Source organism: Gallus gallus, chromosome Z, assembly GCF_016699485.2.
Source record: "Gallus gallus isolate bGalGal1 chromosome Z, bGalGal1.mat.broiler.GRCg7b, whole genome shotgun sequence".
Lineage (NCBI taxonomy): Eukaryota > Metazoa > Chordata > Aves > Galliformes > Phasianidae > Gallus > Gallus gallus.
Window position 1 is genome coordinate 22,541,021 of NC_052572.1, and position 18,653 is coordinate 22,559,673.

Consider the following 18,653-nt stretch of genomic DNA (forward strand, 5'->3'; position numbering starts at 1 on the left):
ACTGTTCTTCTGGTCTTTTTGGAGTAAACAAATCAACACCCATAGGAGGGTTTAGGGCTTCTTTTGAACAACTTGTGAGCACAGGACTGCTATCAGCATTTTCCAGCAATGTCTTCTCTGAAATCTGTCCCTGCCCATAGTGTTGTGATGCTCACCTAGAATTATTGCAGTTTGCATCAATAAATTAAATCATAGACCAAGGGGGAAGGCAGTTGCTGATAATAAAAACATTAGGTATTACTGTTTTGACTGTGTGAGTTGCCAGGAAACAGCACTGCCTGTCTGTTGCAGGTTTTTGAGCAGTTTTTGCTTCTGAATGAGTTCAGAGTTTGTGTACTGAAAACTCTAGTAATTCTAAAGTGAATACGAGAACCATTCTGAAGTAGCACAGCAAATCCTCTGTCATCAAATATGGATATTTGTCCATTTAATTCTGATGTCAAATATGTGGATTTGTACTGTGGATCTAGTTATCATTGGAACAGTATTTTCTAGTGCATCAGAAGGGTGTCTGGGGAGTAACTTTGAGGTAGCCAACCTGCTGGGGAAATGCACCATGAACTTGGGAAGATGATGGCTGTCAAGGGGAATTCAAAGGGAATTCTGACCTACTGCTTACTGAGGATGAGTGCATACAGAGCATTGGCACACTTCTCTTTGTGGGCAGGGGGAAGTTCAGTTTATGATCCTGAGAGGGGAAGGCTGACTGGATAAGAAATATTTCTTACCAAAAGCAACTAGAAGAGATTTTCCCCAGACGATTACTGTAAAGCAAGAAAGTGATTTTTAGCGACTGGAATACTGACAAGCAGTTGGTGATCTGCTCTGAAAGCTGACTGCTGCCGGCAACAGGTTTCTTTACTGGCAAAGCCTTCAGAGAAGCGTTTTATGAATGCTGAGCCCAAGCAGTGGCTGTGAAATTAATAGAAAAGCATTAGCTGAGCACAGCAGGGAAGATCTTGTCTGAAATGCAAATTGGAGTGCTGAGCTGTTTGCCACTGTCTGCAGGTGATGAATTCACCGCCTTTCAGGAGTGACCTACTTTTAAGCTTGTGATTCATTCGTAGTTGGCCTGTGGCCGTCTGTCAGGCTGGTTTGTGCTTGTGCAGGAGAAACTTTACACATGCTTAGCACTTGTGTTTTCCGTGGTGAAAAATCACCCTTGTAGGCTTATGCAGAGGGTTCTTACTCTGTCTTCTTTTGATCTTAGTTTGACCTCAACAACACGTGCAAGCTCTGAGACATTGAGGGGAATATATGCAGCACCTGAAACCGAAGTGAGTTCCTGCCTTGTCTGCACAGTTTTCATTGTGTGCTTTTCTTGCTGTTGTTTTCTTGGCTAACTAATCTGTCATTAGGTAAAAAAAAAAACAAACGACTGTTGGTAGCACACATGCTACTTACCTCTGGGTCTGGAATTGTATGAATATTTGTCTGCTCTGGCCCTTTTGCAGCTCTTGCAGGTCCCTTGGCAGTGCCTTTAGGTAGTAAAATAATTCGCTGCTCTTGCATTTTAGCAGTTTACATAGCACTGTGCAGACTTCCTGTAAATCTTCTGCTCCTCACAAGCTTTTTTTCTCATTGAAAGAAAAGGTCTACTGGGCATTAAGAAACTAAAGACATTCCTGAGCATTATTAATCCTGATTGCCTTTGCTGTGCACACGAGCTTTGATTAAAAAAATGAAAAACAGAGGTGCAAAGCTCAAAGCATGTGTGAGAATCCAGAAATGCAGATGGTATTTGCAGCACCTGAATGTGAGAAAGCAAAACATGTTTAGCTTTAGGAGCTTGCCAGGTGCTACAGAAGTTTCTCTTTACCTCTGGAAAAAGCACGTAAGCCATGACTTCGTAGCATCACAGCATGGCTTTGGGGCTGACATTTGCCCTGCTGCAGGAGCAGCACAAGCTGCTGGATGCAGCCCATTAACTGAGAAGGCCCAGCTTTTGCACAGCAGCACTTGCCAACATAGTTATTTCTGCACCATTTGGTTTTAAAGAGCAGTACAAGAGCCACTGAATGTAAATGTAAAGAAATGACTGGCAGAGAGCAACTAATTGCATTCTGATTGTTTTGTCTGTGATAAAGGTCCTTTGTCTTCCCAACCATGAATATAAACATAGCTTTACAGTTGCTAGTGGTATATGGAAAGTCTTTCAGTGTCCATGCTGAAGACAGTTGAGGGCTTGGTAGGGCTAGTTGTATCCGTGCCAGTGTTGCTATTAGCATCACTGTGTGTGTGCAAGGACTTAATTTCTGACAATTGCAACTCATTAAAAGGTTTGAGGGAATGGAGGACTTTCTTCAGAATCTTAATACAGCCAAAGGGAAACTCAAGCTAAAGGCTTGGTGTAACAGTGGAAAGAGCCCATTAATTTGTTGAGATACAGAATAAGGGTTTTCCTTAAACTCTGGACCAGTCCCTTAAGAAACAAGAATGAGCTTTTTGACTTCTGATGAATTTATGAACCCAATGAGTACATGTAATCGCAGGTATGTAGAGTGAAAGCTGTAGTTTGTTTCCATTGGAAACTCTGAAGGCTTAAAGCAGTCCAGAAGTTACACACTATCTTTATCAGACCACAACAAAATTAAATCCTAGAGAGGGATTTTATCGGAAAAAATAATGTAGGTAATGCAATACGCAGTACAGAGCTGTGCTGTGGTCTGACGCAAGAAGCGCACCTAGTTTATTGTTCTCTCCACACCATTTTTCCATTTACATTAACACTCGACACAGGGAGTGTCTGACCCTTCCGCAGACAATTTCAGCTTTCCTTTTTCCATCAGCTAAAGAAATGAAAGTTCTTTTCAATGAAGCATTAAAAACAACTTTCTGCTTGTACTCAGCCTGGATCCATTTCAGCAAAATTTTTAAAAGATAAGTCCGTTTGCATTTCTGTCATTCCCAGTGCCTGCAGCAGAGTTTTGCAAGTTCGTTGTATCTTCCTTCCAGTAAAGAATTTATTTAAATAGCATTTAGATATGAGTCTGAGTGTCCTTCTGAATCCTTAATGTGCAACCACATTAGCTTTTCCACCATTTTGTCATTGTTTGCACTGTAACGCTGCCAATACTTGATCTTCAATAATATAAAAGAGATTAGTTCTTAAAAAATGATTTATTTGCTCCCAGCTCTTTCTGAATAGGTTTTTCCAAAGCTTAGAAGCTTGCCGTTACAAACAACTTGGCAAATCCTAATTGGAGTTTTATGCTGGCTGGAAGTGCAAACCAGATTTTTCTAAACTAGTGCCTGTAGCTTAACAACACCTTCTTCACCAGTTGTTCTGCTTCTTTGCACAGACTCTCACCTTTCCTGTTGTTTATTCCACAGGTAGCTCGTTGCTGCTTTTGCTGCACGCTTGATGGAGATGGTAATTACATTTTCACTGCAAAATTTACCTACCGTGGTGGCTTTCAGATCAAACAGAGAGAGTTAAAGGCACAAGCACAGAGAGTTTGTTGTAACCTTAGTTTGTAGCACATCAAACTGAAACAGCTGAAGTATTCAGTTTTAGACTAAAGAGGAAAGTAGCACAAATATCGATACTGTTCTGAAACAACATGCTAGTGAATAATTCCTTAGTGAATGACTCGATAATGCAGCGTACGGAAAGAAATCTCTGCTCTTTGCATGATCGTGGGTATTTTTTGCTCAGCAGCACAGCAGGGATTCTGGTTCAGGGGGAGTTGAGGAAGGGTGTGTCCTGTTTGCAGAACTGGTACATGATGGGATATCAACCTGGACTTGTGTCTATGGTTTACGGGCTGGTCCGGCCCGGTTCCATGACTAGTGGGGCAGAGGGATTTTTTTGCAAAATTCATGCCTCCGGAGAAGGGAAACAGCAAAAAAAAAAAAAAAAAAGAATAATTAAAAATAAAAACAGCAGCAACGATCTGAGGAGAAACAAACTAATTTACTAAATACAGTATCGGAATGCACGGTAACACAGTACAATACAATATAATTCAATATAATTGTTAATAAAATCAAATATAATTGAGAGAAGGATTGTCCGAGAGCTAAGGGGCTTACACTAATACTGAAGCCTTGCGTGCAGTTGGGAGCAGCAGTGAGACGTACCAAAAGCAAGCACAACGAGACGAGAAGCAAAGGCAGAAGACTCAGGTCAGGTGACCTACAGGCCTTATATCTGTTCCCCTGAGCAGGAACGATAACAGTACTTGAACAGTCTTCTGGGGAACGTAGTTCTTCTCTTCTGGACAAGTACCCGGATCTTGACCATTTGCTCTTTAACTCACACTACACTGCATGATGTTATGATGTGGAATAACGATAACCAAAAATCATAAAACCATGACAACTTGCTAGGAGAATATCCTACAAGTAGCCCCAGACTCTAAATAAACAGCCCTGACACTCAAAAAGATGGCAGTACCAGCAACCTGATGCAGGGCAGCCTTTCAGTGACACTCCCATTTTTTTTTACTGAAGGCTCAGGCCCATGTCCCGAGGGCAGGAAAATGCTCGGTCTCCTGCTTTGCAGAATCACACTGGACATTTTGTTTTGCTTTTCATGAATCTAGCAACTATTTTCAGTTCTTATTAAATTTGCAGAAGTTTTCTTGTTTCTTGTCTCTTACAGCTGATGCGGAGGAGCATGTTGAAAAAAGGGGAGGCCAGACCGTGATTTATGATGAAAAGAAAGGCACAGTGTACAGCTATACCTTCTTCCACTTTGTTTTCTTCCTGGCTTCACTCTACGTAATGATGACAGTAACTCACTGGTTCCAGTAAGTGCATTTCCTTTAAAGCTGGGAAACTAATGTCTCTGTGCACTGAGAGATCTGAGTGGCAGTGCCTGCCATTAGTGCATCCCCTCTCACACAGTAAGAGGCTGCAAGAGAGGGTACAAGTCTTTCCTGGGGTATTTTTGAGCAAGCTCTTGCTCTGCAAATAACTGCCCTCCCCTCCTTTGTGGCTGTGTTAACCTAGTTGAAGTGTGTCACTCTCTGGAGAAGCAGAGGCTACTACAGCTTCTGATACAAACAGTGAGTTTATTGCTTTTTTTTTTGTTTTTTTTCTCTCTAACAGCTATGAAAGTGCTCAGATTGAGAAATTCTTCACTGGAACCTGGTCCATCTTCTGGATTAAGATGGTCTCCTGTTGGTTTTGTGTCTTTCTCTATTTATGGACTCTTGTTGCTCCGCTCTGTTGCCCAACCAGAGAGTTCTCAGTGTGAACACTCAGAACTTTCTGAGTGTTTTACCTTTTTTTTTTTTCTTTTTTTTTTTTCCCCCATTACAAATAAAGTTCAGTGGTCACTTTGTAATGAGGAAACACCCATTGCCTCATTATCATAATATACCAGATAGTAACTTTTTAGTTAGATAAAATGATTGAAAACTTTTTTTTAACCTGTTTTTAATTGTCAGCAAGTGTTGCCTAAGGGGATGATTGTGTTCCAAAACTTTTTAAGACTGATACGTACAGTGTAAGGAACATGGTTGTTTCATTAATCCAATAATTAAGGAATAAGTGAAATGCTTTTAGAATAACTGACAATCTCTCTCTGACTTCACTGGCAAGAAAATAAAAACAAATGGTGCAGATATCAAACATTCACAGAAGATACATCTTCTAGCGGAATGCATTCCTTTTTATACTCTTTTATTAACCATGTCTTTTGCAATGATGATGTGAACTGCTGTTTTGTACAGCCTGTCATTCTTTTAAGTGGTACACAAATCCCTTTTTCCAGAAACATACCTGAATACTTCTGTAGAAAGAGAGAATATACAAGAGTTTGACTGACAAAACATCTAAACATTGTTTAAATATATTATAAATTATTATATTACCTAGATTGAGAAAGCAATCTACCATTGAGAATAGAGTATTTATCCTATTGTAACTTAAACAGGCACCTGAATATGTTATGCAATTCAGAACTTATCTGGTTATTAACAGAGGGGAGTTCTACGCACAGAGATTCTTGAGCTCTGAATTTCATTGATTTTGCTTTGCCATATTAAGATTAGTAACTGCAGCTTTTGTGTACTGTACAAGGATTTAAGATACGGTACCATCTTTATTCAAAATGTTTTTTGCTGGGGAATATTAATTACAAGAGCACTGTCAGTTGCTGTTAACGTTAAATGTGGAGTGCTCAGTTACTTTTCTACCCTGCTGTCTCAGTTTGTGTCTAAGGATCTCCCAGGGTCTTCAGTTCTGTTTCCGTTACTGATGTGAAAATAGAGTGCTAGTCAGAAAAAGGACTATGGTCATCCTCCTTTTCTCCCTGTGTTGTTTGGAAGCATTCTTCCTAACTGCTATACCTTTATACTTCTCTGTTGGCGTTCGTTTTGTTGTTGCAATGGGAGATAGCCGACGGATCCGTTAATGGGAACGGAACTTCTTTTGGAGTGCTCCTATTTCCTGCAGCGGGATAAGGAGTCAGGAAAACAAAAGCAGAAAACACAAATGTGACAGCAGCTGCCATAGTACAAATGACTGACTTGACAACATAAAGCCCTACTATATATATATGTATATATATGCATCTATTTTTTCTTCTAGCAAACAATTTGGTGGTTGGACAACAGCTCAAATGCTTCAAGTTCTTAAGTAGGTTCGACTTTATTCAGTTATCTTCTTACCAGGGGGAAACAGTTATTTACAACTGAAAGTTACCCCCAAGGGTTTTTTTTTTTCTCTTTTTCTGTGTGTATGTGTACACATACACGTGTTCATACACACAGTGCAAAGTGTGCAAGTTATGAACCAAAAGAACCAATTTAGCAGGCGTAGGGTGTTTTGTTTTGTCTTGTTTTCTTTGTTTGAAAACATGATCGAGCCTTAAGTGCTCACCCAATGCTTTCTACAAAACAAAAGCACAACACAGAGGCCAGTGAGGTGGCCAAAATATTTATATGCCTTATTTGTTCTGTTGCAATAACTGATAGCTAAGGCACATCTGGTGAGTGATCCTCACATAACACATCTCAGTTCTGCTCTTGTTTTGTTCACCATTTTCAGCTGTCTTTTTGCTGTGGTATCCCAGGGCTCCTGTCCTGCTTGCAGTTTGCCAGTGGTGTTATCTTCCCAAATTCTTACACTCTTACCTCAAGGAAAATCTGCAGGCATGGATGTCCTGGACGTTACCTACCGCAGTGACTAGGAGCCTCAGAATACCTCTGGCATGAAGACTGTGGGAAGGAGGAATCTCTTACAGCTCCAGAGCTCTAAAAACTGGTGGCCAGTTTTTGTCATTCTTCTTGCTTCTGCTGGGAGATGCTGGTCTTGTTAAGAGCTCTGTTAGCAGGGGGTCCATACGCTCGACTGCGTTTGGAATCCAGCAGAGCAGATCCTTCTGTAGCAGAAAGGCATTTGTTACTGCATTTGCAATCAGGAAGCTTTTAATTGTGCCATCTCTTAAGTAAAGAGCTCACGGACTGTGCAGTGATGAATATTGTATTATTTCAGTAGTAGCAGCTGTTCTGACAAACAGTCTTGATCCAGAGCTTCAACTGTGAGCTGTAACTGAGATAGTCCAGCCCTTCTGTCCTCCTTTGGTGAATGTGAATGCTGTTTTCTAACATACAGAGGCACATAAGAGTTGCCTTCTAGCATCAGTTATGTTGCAGTATGAGAAAACAAACCTATTTTATTAAAGTTAGCAATGTTATTCTAGCAGAGCAATCTGGGCAAGAAGCTCTACGGAAGCAGGCATGCAGTATGTCAGGTTGTAAGTCAGCGAATGGCAGCTGTTCTCTGAATCTGGTCACAGATTCAGAGGAACTCGGTCACAAATTTGGATGATTTTAATACATATCTTGGCCAACAGATGTTCTTATTTACTTATAAAAATGCTTATTTTATGTAGGTGGTATCTGCCTACATAAGGACTGTGATGCACCTCCTTGTGCGCACTTTTTATAACTTGTATTTAGGGAAATAGATTTTGCACAGAGGAAGCAGGGTTGCAAGAGGAAACTCCACAATGAGGCCTGAGTTCATTCTTCTTACACAGATTTGCCTTGCTGAGTTGTTCCTTCACCCTCCCCTTCCACCAGCTATAGACTCTACGTGTCTGTGGGTATACAGAGGGTGGAACAGGGCGGTGCCAGACTTCGCTGTTCTGTCTGCGTCAGAGCAAGCCTTGCGGGGAAAAGAGCCTGGAAATAAATCTGAGCCCCCAGATCTGACTGGGGGTCTCCAGGCCTTCCTAAGGAATTAATAATCGCTGGCACCTCAATACACAAAGCCTCAGTGAGGCACGACCTCTTGCTGGCCGGGCAAAGATTTCAGCCTTAGCATTTGTTGTGAAATCTGTACTGTGAACTTTCCACACACAACTACTTAGTAAAAATCCTGGGCTAGGGTCTAAGATTCAAATGCTCGAATCATTGGTTGCTAGCAGTTCACAGAGATGGGCTTTTAAAATCTTTTTAACAAGTGCCTTCAGACCTACTGCCATGAGGGCAGTGGCACTGGAACTGGAAAACCTGAACTGAGCCTGCAGCGCAGTGCTGCTGCCTTCACCGCTGCGTACAAGACGCATTGATGCCCGTGGTGCATGCGGGAGACCAAATACCCTGTGCTTGGCCAGCTGCTGGCATGAGACTGATGTGGGGTGTTACAGTGAAGTGGAAGATGAACTAGGAAAACTCACAGGTGGTCACAAAAGGCTGTTACTTGCATTGTAAGCAGCTGGGCATCCTCTTGCTGTGCGCGAAAGGGCTGTGCTGTTTGAAGCAGCCAGCAGTGCAGTGTCTGTCCCGCACTGATGCTCGCCTTGTGCCACAGCTGTCCTTTGAATTCATTCCCAGACATAAGGCAGCGTTGCAGTATTTCTGGATCCTGGTATTTTCGAGCTGTGTAAAGTGAGGAAGCTGCTGGTTTTAAAGACAGGAAGACTGGGGACTGTGCTGCGTTTCCTCTAGTTAAACTTTATTTTGAGCTATTGTCATTGTTCGTGAGACTTTTAGAGGAACAGTCCATGTTGGCTGAAGTTAGTTCTGCTAGTAAAATGGAATAGCATATTGGTGTTTTTCCACTTGTTAAAACTGTCATCAGAAGAAGGGTTACTTGGAACCTCATTGCTGCACTGCTGCCTGTGGCTGGAGCCATTCTTCTTGAGAAAGCAACCAAGAGCTGAAACAACGATGACTGATTCTTATCTGGGGATAAAACCAGTGGGATGGACTCAGACAGAGAGCAAGTCTGTGAATCCAAACCCTGGACTAACAAATGAGACCACAAAACCTTATGAAGAACGTACGGAAAGCAGATGGATGTGCTTGCTCTTTACCACCTCGTTCCTCCAAGCGCGCAGGCTGCCCTTGCATCTGGATGCTGAGTAAGGAACTTCACTGTGCTCACAGATCAGCTGTGCGTTTCTGATGCTTCTAGCTTCGTACTCCAAGCATTTCCACGAGGGTCAGGAAGCTTGTGCTTGCCCTGCTATTCCCATAAATCCCAGCTGGGTTTGGGCCACTTTTGTCTGAAACGGGTAATTCGGTGTTGATAATGCACGCGTAGTCCAGAGAGAGGGCTTATCCCTCGCAGAAACATAAACACTGCATGTCTATTTATTTATTTATTTTGTGTTCTAGCACCTTTTTACAAGTCCTGAAGCGCTTTGACAGTATAAGCTATGCACCTGTAGCAGCTTCACCGGCCACTTGTGCAGCCATTTCTGGGCTAGAGCATGGCTATGGATTGAGGAACCATTGCACTGGAAGAGAGAGAGAGAAAAAGCAAACATCTGGTTCCTAACAGTTCTCTGATTTTGACCAATGCATAAGGGAAATCTAGCAGCTCAAGATAGCGCTGCTTTAACTCTGGCAAGCAGCCTGCAGTGTCATGGGGATCTCTGAACAAACTGGTGACAAAATAATCCACTGACGGGCTTTAAAGCACGCTATGAAGGGTTTATGCTGTGTTCTATTATGCTTTTCTCCTAAACGCATCAGTGATGCAAAAAAAAAATTGCAAGATTGTACATACGTGGCTAAATGAGCAAGATTATTTGCAGCTAAAATTGTGTTGTCTTTCTGTGGGCTGTAGAAGCAATATGTTCTCCATCCAGGCTGTATCCTCTCGTTTTATTTGCCTTTTTCTCCTCAAGTTCGTTTTCTGGAGGCACTGCAAATCTGCATAACTGCCATCCCACTGCCTGCCATGGCGATGTCACTGGTCCTAGAAACTGACAGACTTCTTTGCCAGGCCTTGTTGATTCCTGCCTTTCTGTAAGAGCAGCGCTGCAGTGCTGAAGCAAAGTCGAGGATTGTCGCTCTGTGTATGGATCAGCTTTCCTGTATGGAAAACGCATCTTTGTTTTCTGGAGTTGTCCTGCAAGTTCTTGTGGGAGGAAAACACGTAATCAGCGCACTGAAAACTTTACTTTGAGTTTTCAGTTTTGTAAACAGTAATGTGAACTCAGTGTTTCATGTGACAGTACAAGGGATTGCCAGGGGTCAAGTGCTTGGAAAAGTTTGGTTCTTTGTACTCCTAGCAGGACACGTAGCCTGGGAATGGCTGCAGTTGCATTTCCAGCATCCTGGAGGCAGAAGGTGTGGTGCTGGGAGGGGATGCAGGCACACAGCACCCTGCCTGGTGCAGCCGCCGTGGGCTCTGCTTCTAGTGCCAGAAGAAACTCTGTAGGTTTCAAGTAGGCCACAAATGCATTTCTTCTGCTTTGTTCCTCCCAGTCCATCTGTTCAGTAATACTTTTTCTTAAAAATGTCAGATTTTTTTCCAAATGCAAACCACATTGAGTTCCCCCCGTTCGCCATCCTCCGATAGCTCCCACCGCCGCAGCACAGCCGCGTAGTTCAGAGCGGCTGCGGCTGAGCCCTGCGTGGCTCCAACAGCTCCATCTGCGCCAGGCAGAGCTGCGGGCGCAGCACTCGGGCTGTGTTTTTGCCAAAGAAGTCTCAGTCCGAAGCCAAGGAAAATTTTGGAAAGCTATGGGAAAATAATGTTCTGTTACGCATGCCTTAGCTTTATTTTTCCTCTTTCTGATTCTTGTCCAGGTGCTTAGGTGTCATTGGACATCCACACAGTCTTAAAGCAGGGAAAATTGATGTTCGGAGAACAATTTTCAACTTGTCATACACAAGCTGAGAAAATACAAGGAACATATGGTTCATTGTGTGCTTTTTGTTTACCAGAAATGAATGGTGATTAGTCACATCTATGCCACGTTTGAGAACTGGATGCAAACTAGGCAAAACGTAAACGCTTCTTCTTAATGGTGAGGGGGTTTCAATTAGTCCTTTTCTTAATATCTCAAGGGAACTTTTTATGTGTTTGTGTGGTTTAGTTCTATTAGTCTATAGCCCAGTGAGGTGGAGATTTGCTGGTTTTATTTAACATTTTTGTGAGTGTTGTGATCTATAGTAACTGTAACACTTTGACTTTTAGGGATTGGTAAAGGCTTCAGAATTCTACAAACTTCATTGTAAAATAGCCTTGTCTTTTTAAAGCATGTTAATGGTTTTTATGGACACTTCCTTTTGTATACTGAGTGAATGTATTGTTATAGGTTTAATGTTTAATGGACCAATAAAGTTTTTCTTACAAATGCAGTTGTTCGTGCTATATAAAAGTTGAAAAGTCAACTCGGGAGAAATTTCACATATATTAAGATATGAAATAAGCAGCTGCTGAGCCAGCAGAAGTAAATTGGTTGATTTTTTTCCCCACTACATTTGGATGTTGTTTAACAGAAAAAAAAAAAGATGTCACTGTCACAGATGGAATTAATTATACATTTCACTCCTAAGAGAGAAGCAGCAATGTACTGATGTAAAATAGTGATTTAACATAGTTTAGACAGCAACTTAACAAGATTCAAGACAACAAGGTGCCCTTGATTATTTACTGCATAGGGGATAGCGTTAACCACCCTCACTCAGTTGAGTCACAAGGCTCAGAGAGAATGGCTTCACTTTCTAAATTTGAACCACAGAGGTAAGGAGCTGAGCTGCAGCTGGACCTATTCCTGGTCCCAGACTTGGTCAGTGGTTTATGTCTAAGGCATGGTATGTGTGCTGTCAGTCTGAGATACAATCTTAACTAAGCTCCCACAGCTTAACAAACTGGTATCAGTCAATTTCTGAGGATCCATATCGGCAAGGTGTCTTGACATCAAGTGTAGGGGATCTTTCTCTGCATGGATGTAACCTCTTGAGGTGTCCCTACTCAAGTGGAGATCCTGCCTGCAGCACTCCGCCAAGTAGGTGAGCTCCAGGGGCTACAGGCTGCTTGCTGTTCATGGGGTAATATGGCTGATTCAGCTGTATTTGTGTGCCAGCCCTGCCTTGATGGAGCATGCTCTGTTAGTAGCAGTTGAGCAAGATCTTGGGTTATGGTGCAAGGTAGAGCTTAGCTATGGTCCTGTTACCTGAATCCCCAGAATCCAAGAATGCAGCCATCATGACTACACCTGGAGTCACCTGCTTAAGTTAGTGATTATAGCCTGAGCAGCATTATGGCAAAAAATAAAAAATAGAAATTCAGGTGTAGGGCTGCAGAGTCACACTTAGAGAATAGGACACGGCTTCTCCATACATGCTATTGTGTGAGTCTGGTCACACAGGTAGGCAGAGCTGTGGGGGCTGAGGCCTGGAGCAGGCCTCCATGGTGTGATGGCTGTTGATCCCAGCGCAGCTCTGGTGCCAGGCCAGAGGCTGTGGGCAGTGAGCAAGGCATGGGATGGGGCTGTGGCTCTGCTGGGCTGCGCCAGAAGCCAGCTGCCTCCACCCAGCTGCATGCGTGGGGGCATGGCAGGATGCTGCTGCCTTCAGGAGATGGCCTCTAGGGAGCAGCAGCATTTGAAGCAGGTTCGTGGTGCCTGTAGCCCTTGATTAGAAATTGGTGGAGTGGGAGGCAGCAGTCCCAGCACTCCTGAGCATTTGCAGCTGCTGCCCAACTTGCACAGAGGTGGTGAGGGAGATAGACACACACGACTTCAGAGATGTGGGATCGCAGTGTCTCTCTTGGCCAATGGCCACACATGGTTCTCTGCACTGCACAACAGGCCAGAAAGCAGTGGTGGTGGCGAGGTGCTCACACACCAGGTCTGATGGATGTGTGGGGGGTGGCAGGGTTTCCCAGGCCCTGATTACGACCTTGCAGCACATCTTTGTTTGTCCGCAACAGGTAACTTCACAGTTCCTGAATTTGTGGGTTAAGCAGTGTCAGCACAGCAGATGTGTGAGCTCTGGCATCCCTTTACCAGGTCTGCTAGCCCTGTGGCCCACAGCTGAGCAAGATGCGGTCTTCTGCCCCGTGTGGCTGGAAGCTGCCAGCTGTGGCTTTGTTCGGGTTCCTCCAGCAGCCCCAGAGCCAGACCCTGCCTCACTCACCCCCATGTCTGGAGGCCAGCAGGGAGAGCTTGGCTATGGAGTAACAGCTCTGTAGCCTGCAACGTCCTGCTCTGCAGCTGTCCTTGACGCTTGTACTGCCTTCACATTGGAAAAGGATGCAGCAGAAACACACACGGTATCCAACCTTACTGAGTTACAGAGTGCACTGGGACACTTTGTTTTTTGGCTTTTATTTCTCATCCCTTTCCTAGTGGCTGTTAACACTTAATTCAATGGCTGTTCAGGTGTTTTTTTTTAACTTAAATAATCACTATCACTGTAGTACTGGTTGAGAGAACTCAGCTCTGAGCAGGGTCAGCAAATCCAAACCTGGCCTGAAGTATGTGAGGCAGGATTACTTTCTATGGCTTCTTCACATCCTTTTCTTTAAATCACGTGGAACTCATGCTCTGTGATGAGCTCTGACTACAGCTCTCTGCAGGCAGCTTTTCTGTTTTTACAGGCTATAAGTGTACTCATAATTTTCTAGGAGCAGGAGCATAGGAAAGTCTGACAGAGTTCTTGGATGAGTTCTGCCAAAGGTAACAGGCTCCAGCAGATTTAATCTGCTCCAAGGGTGACAGAACAGCTTCTGACCCGTGTGTAAGCAGAACTGGAGAAGATACTGAGAAGCACCTGATCTTAGTAGCACCCATCTCTTCTATTTCAGGCTGGATGCAAACTCTTGTTTCTGACACCTATCAGAGATAAAGTTAGAAAGACAAAATTGCCCTTTCTCCCGGACACTGTTTAATACTGAATCCAAAATGGCAACAGAATCAGGCAGTTCCTGAGAACTGCTTAAGCATCGTAACATTACGTGCCACTCCCTAGGTCTTAGGGCAAATCCGGAAACAAGTGAAGCTTCAGAATGTTTTTGTCTCCTTTTTATTTTCACTTTTATACAAAAAAAGTCTGACATAATCACATCAATAAGAACAAGCTGAAGTGTGCACTCTTACAACAATCATATAAGGATTTAAAATACATTGTTACTGCAAACAATAAAGCAATACTAGTTTGCTTTTACTTCTTAAATATCCCCAACGCCAAATTGCTGAGCTTGAAATTCTTGAAAGTCCTCTGGGATGGTGTCTGAAAGCAGGAAAATACAGGAAAGATCAATCTCCTTATGACAGAAAGAAGAACTTATGCTACTCAGCTGCATCTCTTTAGGTAACAAGACCAGCCTTTTGTTTACACGTTAAGAATGAACTGGGACTGCTCTCGGTTTTAGTGTATGCCACTGAAAAGCAGAGGGGCTCAGAGGGTAGTGCATGCTGCAGCGTCAGCCCAACCAGAGTGCTATCAACCTTCAGATGGCATTTATTTTCACCAAAAAATTTAGTGGCTTCTACTGTACCATTTGTGACATAAAAAGCTGACCAGAAAGGTGGGGAAAAAAATGGGTGTCTTGCTTTATAACCCAGATATGTGCACAGTACCAGTTCCTCTAATCCCCAGGGATCCCAGTTCAACTTCCCCATGGTGGCATGGAAAGCCGTAAGAGGAAACTTTAATCTGAGGACCTGCAGCAAAAAAATCTTCAAAGCTGGCAAAGGAAGCTGGAGATGGGTCAGTGTTCTAAGAGTAGCTGCAATTCTGGCTGAGTTTGCAGAGTCCCTTTGCCAAATGCCAGAATGTGTCACCCAGGCAGCGGCAGAGCAAACAGGAAAGCTAAAGCAGCAGCTGAGCAGAGTTCAGCAGTGAAGCTGAACTGCATGATCCCAACTTTGATCCGATTCTTTCCAGCCTGATGCAGGGCAGGTATCTCTGAACTCAGAAAAGGAAATAACTTCATCAACAAACAATATTTAAGAAAAAAAAAAAAAAAGAAGAAGGAGGAGCAAGTATTCTGCTTTTTTCACCTGTTGGTTTGATAACATTTTCTGAGCACTGAGAATTATTCTCAAGATTTCTCCACAAATATAAGATCTCAGCTAAAATATGAAAGGGATGCTGGAAGTTCCACAGAATTCCTTGTGTGGACTTCACTGCACCACTGCAGTATCTGCAGCAAAGCCACTGCTTGCTCACTGCCAGGAGAAGTATCTGCAACTTCAGTGGGAGCTTTGAAGTATGGTTCCTGGGAAACCACATACTGTCTCAGACAGTTATCAAGCAATCCTTACTTGTTAGCATCTGCTTAACTGTCACTCACAAATACCAGCCTGTGCTCAAGAACTAAGGTGCAGAGCTGGGGGTTTGTCTGTACAGTACTTGTGTCCATCACAGACCCAGGTTTGGCTTCCTCGATTCATGGAAAGTTAAGAAACTATGCCAGGTAGGCTGGTAACTTATTTTCCTACAGCTGCCTTGGTCAGGCAGGGGGTGATGCTGAGACAAGGGTCAGCCCCTGGTACCTCCACCTGAAACTAGATCAACTGCTGATGGGGCAGAAATAGCCCAACACGACCAGCTTCTGTGTGAGTGAACAAGACAGGATTTATTCAATATGGTGGGAGATCGGGTCAGAGCTGAGGATTTTACCCTATGTGGAGAGCCAGCACGCTCCCAGTCTGAGGACGCCACCCTTACAGGATCTTAGGATCCTGTCCACTCACAGACAGGAGCAACCAGCAGCACACAAATGATCCCAGCAGATCTCCAGATTGGCTTCACCATGTTTTCAAAGCTTGAGGCACCCTGCATACACGATGACCTCAGTATGTCGTGCATGTACAACTCTCGCGGTTCGCTGGTTTTAAATAACATTTCTAATTCACTGATGACAGCTATACTACTTAGCACAATCTCCGCAGCACAGCAACTGCTCTGGGAGGAGCAGTTGTGGGGTGTTAGTTCTCATCTGGCTGGGCTGCAATGCCTTACTGGTGTCAGGGGAGGCATTTCACAGCTGTAAAAAACTTGTAAATGAAAATCAAAAGGAAAAGATGCAAGATGGCTTAATTCAAAAGCTGGGTTAAAGTTCCCTCTGGTCACTTGCTAAACATTAGCAAAAAAAAAAAAAAAAAAGAAAAGAAAAGAAAAAAAGAGACATTACCGTTACAGCGATATTTCAGGTTGGACCAGATAATGTTTTCCTGAGAAAAGCAGAAAACTCCAAGCCGTCCTCCACGCATTGTGGTGTCTATAGTTACACCAGAGTCCGCTACCAGGTCAGAGCCTTCATAAAATCTTGCCCTTTATGAAAGCAAACAGAAGATGTGTTAGGTCTTTTCTAAATCCGTGGCTGTTATAAAAGCAGTTTCATTTATCTGTGTTGATTCCAGCCTTCTGCCTGCAGCCAGACTAGGGGAGAAAAAGAAGTTAAGGCATAGCTCCTTTGTGGTAACTGGAGCAATGCTGCGCTCAGGAAAGAGCTCAGCAGAGAGGAGGTTTTCTGTGTTTTGGTGGCTGCTGCCTGATCCTGCCCTCAGCCCACTACCAGTCCACAGCTGGTAGCTATGGGAGTAAGGGAGGATGAGGTTAGGTCAGCTGAGGAGTGCCAGATGGATTTTGTCTCATGCAGTATGAAGCTAAACTACTTTTTTTTTTTTAAATAGGCAAAGTTTCAAACACACTGCCTGGAATTTTAAAGCTGCTTTCCTGACTGTCAGATTTCTTTAAAAATGTTTGGATGATTCATTCCAGGAACAGTTTTGATGATCTGGCACTTTCTTGTTACAAAAACCGTCAGCACATTCCCAAATAACTCTGGGAATAACTGCGTCCTGCCAAATTTCCAAGCACATGCCCTGTCCTGGGTGTCTGAGCAGGACCACACTGCAGCCAGCTGAGCTATCACAGCACTGGCTGTACCACATCCTCAGCCTCCGGGTACCAGCAAACAGCTCAGTGGATGATGAACCTGAAGGGTCCTGCTTTGAGCAAGGATACCGCTGTGTTAGGAGCCAGTGTGACATGCAAGAAAACAGTGGGTGGTGAAGGGAGAGAAAATTCCTATGTCTTTTCATAAAATAAGAAAATAAACAATTCCTGTTGTGCCTCTTTCCTGATTTGCTGAGGCGGTTCAGAAGTATCTGTACAATGAATAGAGCTTGTTGCTCACTTGAGCGCCTTTTTCCTAGATGTCCTTGTAGCCTCGGAAAATCTCTGTAAGACACATTATGGTCTGTGGCAATAGGCTTAAAAGGACCACAAGCAAGATGTGGGCAGTGCTGGCAGAGGTTCGCTTTAGGCCTGCCTGCCTTTGGTTTGAAGGATTTTGTGATACTAACGCTGCTCCTTTCTTCAGCTGCAAGTCAATTAGGCTGGCTAGAGGGACTGCAACCACAGGCAGACAACTGCTTGGGAAGCAGTTTCAGGAACATCTTCATCTAAAGGAAACCCAAAAATCTGCCACCCAGTGGCTAGAACACAGTCATTGACAATACCAACATTCTTAATCCATCACAGCTAAAAGTCAGACACACTCACTCCACTGATGATGTGCACCACATAAATGGAATTATTATACCACCAACTTACTGCATCTCAATTGCAGAGTGATGATTTCTCAAAGAACAATCCATTTCCCTGTGTTTGTTCTATCACAACTTTGCAAAAGCTGTGCTGAGAATGCTATAGCAGTTTTTTTTTTGCTGTTTTATTTTTTCAGAATCAAACCCTTCTGAATGGTTATCTGTTTCTAAATAACTTTTCTTTCTAAATTAAAAAAATAAGACTAGTTTGAATGTAGCTATACTTAATGAATAAACTCTCTGAAAACATTCTCAGTGATCTCAAATCATAGAATCGTAGAATCACAAGGTTGGAAAGGACCTACAAGATCATCTAGTCCAACCATCCTCCCATCACCATTGCTACCACAAGCCACTAAACCATATCTCGTAGCTCCTCATCCAGACGCCTCCTTAACACTGCCAAGGACAGCGACTCCACCACCTCCCTGGGCAGCCATTTCAGTGCCTGTCCGCTCTCCGAGAGAAAAAGCTTTTCCTTATGTCTAATCTGAACCTCTTCTGGTACAACTTGCAGCCATTTCCATAGGAGAAGAGGCCAAACCCCTCCTCATCACAACCTCCCTTCAGAAAGTTGTAGAGCACAATGAGGTCTCCCCTGAGCCTCCTCTTCTCCAATTATCATCATCATGATTAACTAATCTTAGGACCACAGCCATGAAATGGATAACTTTGATTGCATATTCTGTGATAACAGCACTAAACAGACTACTAAAATTACAATTCCAACTAAGAGATCCAAATTAAGACATTTTAAAATGTCTTTTGAGGAAACAAGGTTTCAAAGCCATTAAGTGTTTTGGTAGCGTAGGGCAGTTAAAACAGACATGGTAAGAAAACATCAGTTACAAAAGACTTAGCTTGCAATTGTCTGCCCTAGAAAAAGAAATGC

The 18,653-nt window shown here is 43.3% G+C and overlaps 2 protein-coding genes across 5 annotated transcripts in view; one reads left to right on the plus strand and one right to left on the minus strand.

The window, feature by feature from the left end:
- SERINC5 (serine incorporator 5) overlaps positions 1-11,551 on the plus strand; it is a 43,478-nt gene extending 31,927 nt beyond the window's left edge. For both annotated transcript variants that reach the window (XM_046905579.1, XM_424762.8), the window contains exons 9-12: positions 1,211-1,277; positions 3,334-3,373; positions 4,607-4,754; positions 5,056-11,551. In XM_046905579.1, coding sequence (XP_046761535.1) covers positions 1,211-1,277; positions 3,334-3,373; positions 4,607-4,754; positions 5,056-5,203 — 403 coding nt within the window. In that variant the 3' untranslated portion in view covers positions 5,204-11,551. The remainder of the gene's footprint in view (positions 1-1,210; positions 1,278-3,333; positions 3,374-4,606; positions 4,755-5,055) is intronic.
- A 2,656-nt stretch (positions 11,552-14,207) lies between these two features.
- Positions 14,208-18,653, minus strand: part of THBS4 (thrombospondin 4) — a 38,571-nt gene continuing 34,125 nt past the window's right edge. For 2 of the 3 annotated variants that reach the window (XM_040655450.2, XM_040655451.1), the window contains exons 21-22: positions 16,342-16,481; positions 14,210-14,432 (exon numbers count right to left, since the gene is read on the minus strand). In XM_040655450.2, the coding sequence (XP_040511384.1) occupies positions 14,371-14,432; positions 16,342-16,481 (202 nt within the window). In that variant the 3' untranslated portion in view covers positions 14,210-14,370. Of the gene's footprint in view, positions 14,433-16,341; positions 16,482-18,653 lie in introns of all 3 variants that reach the window. The other variant, NM_001321549.2, reaches the window with a different exon arrangement.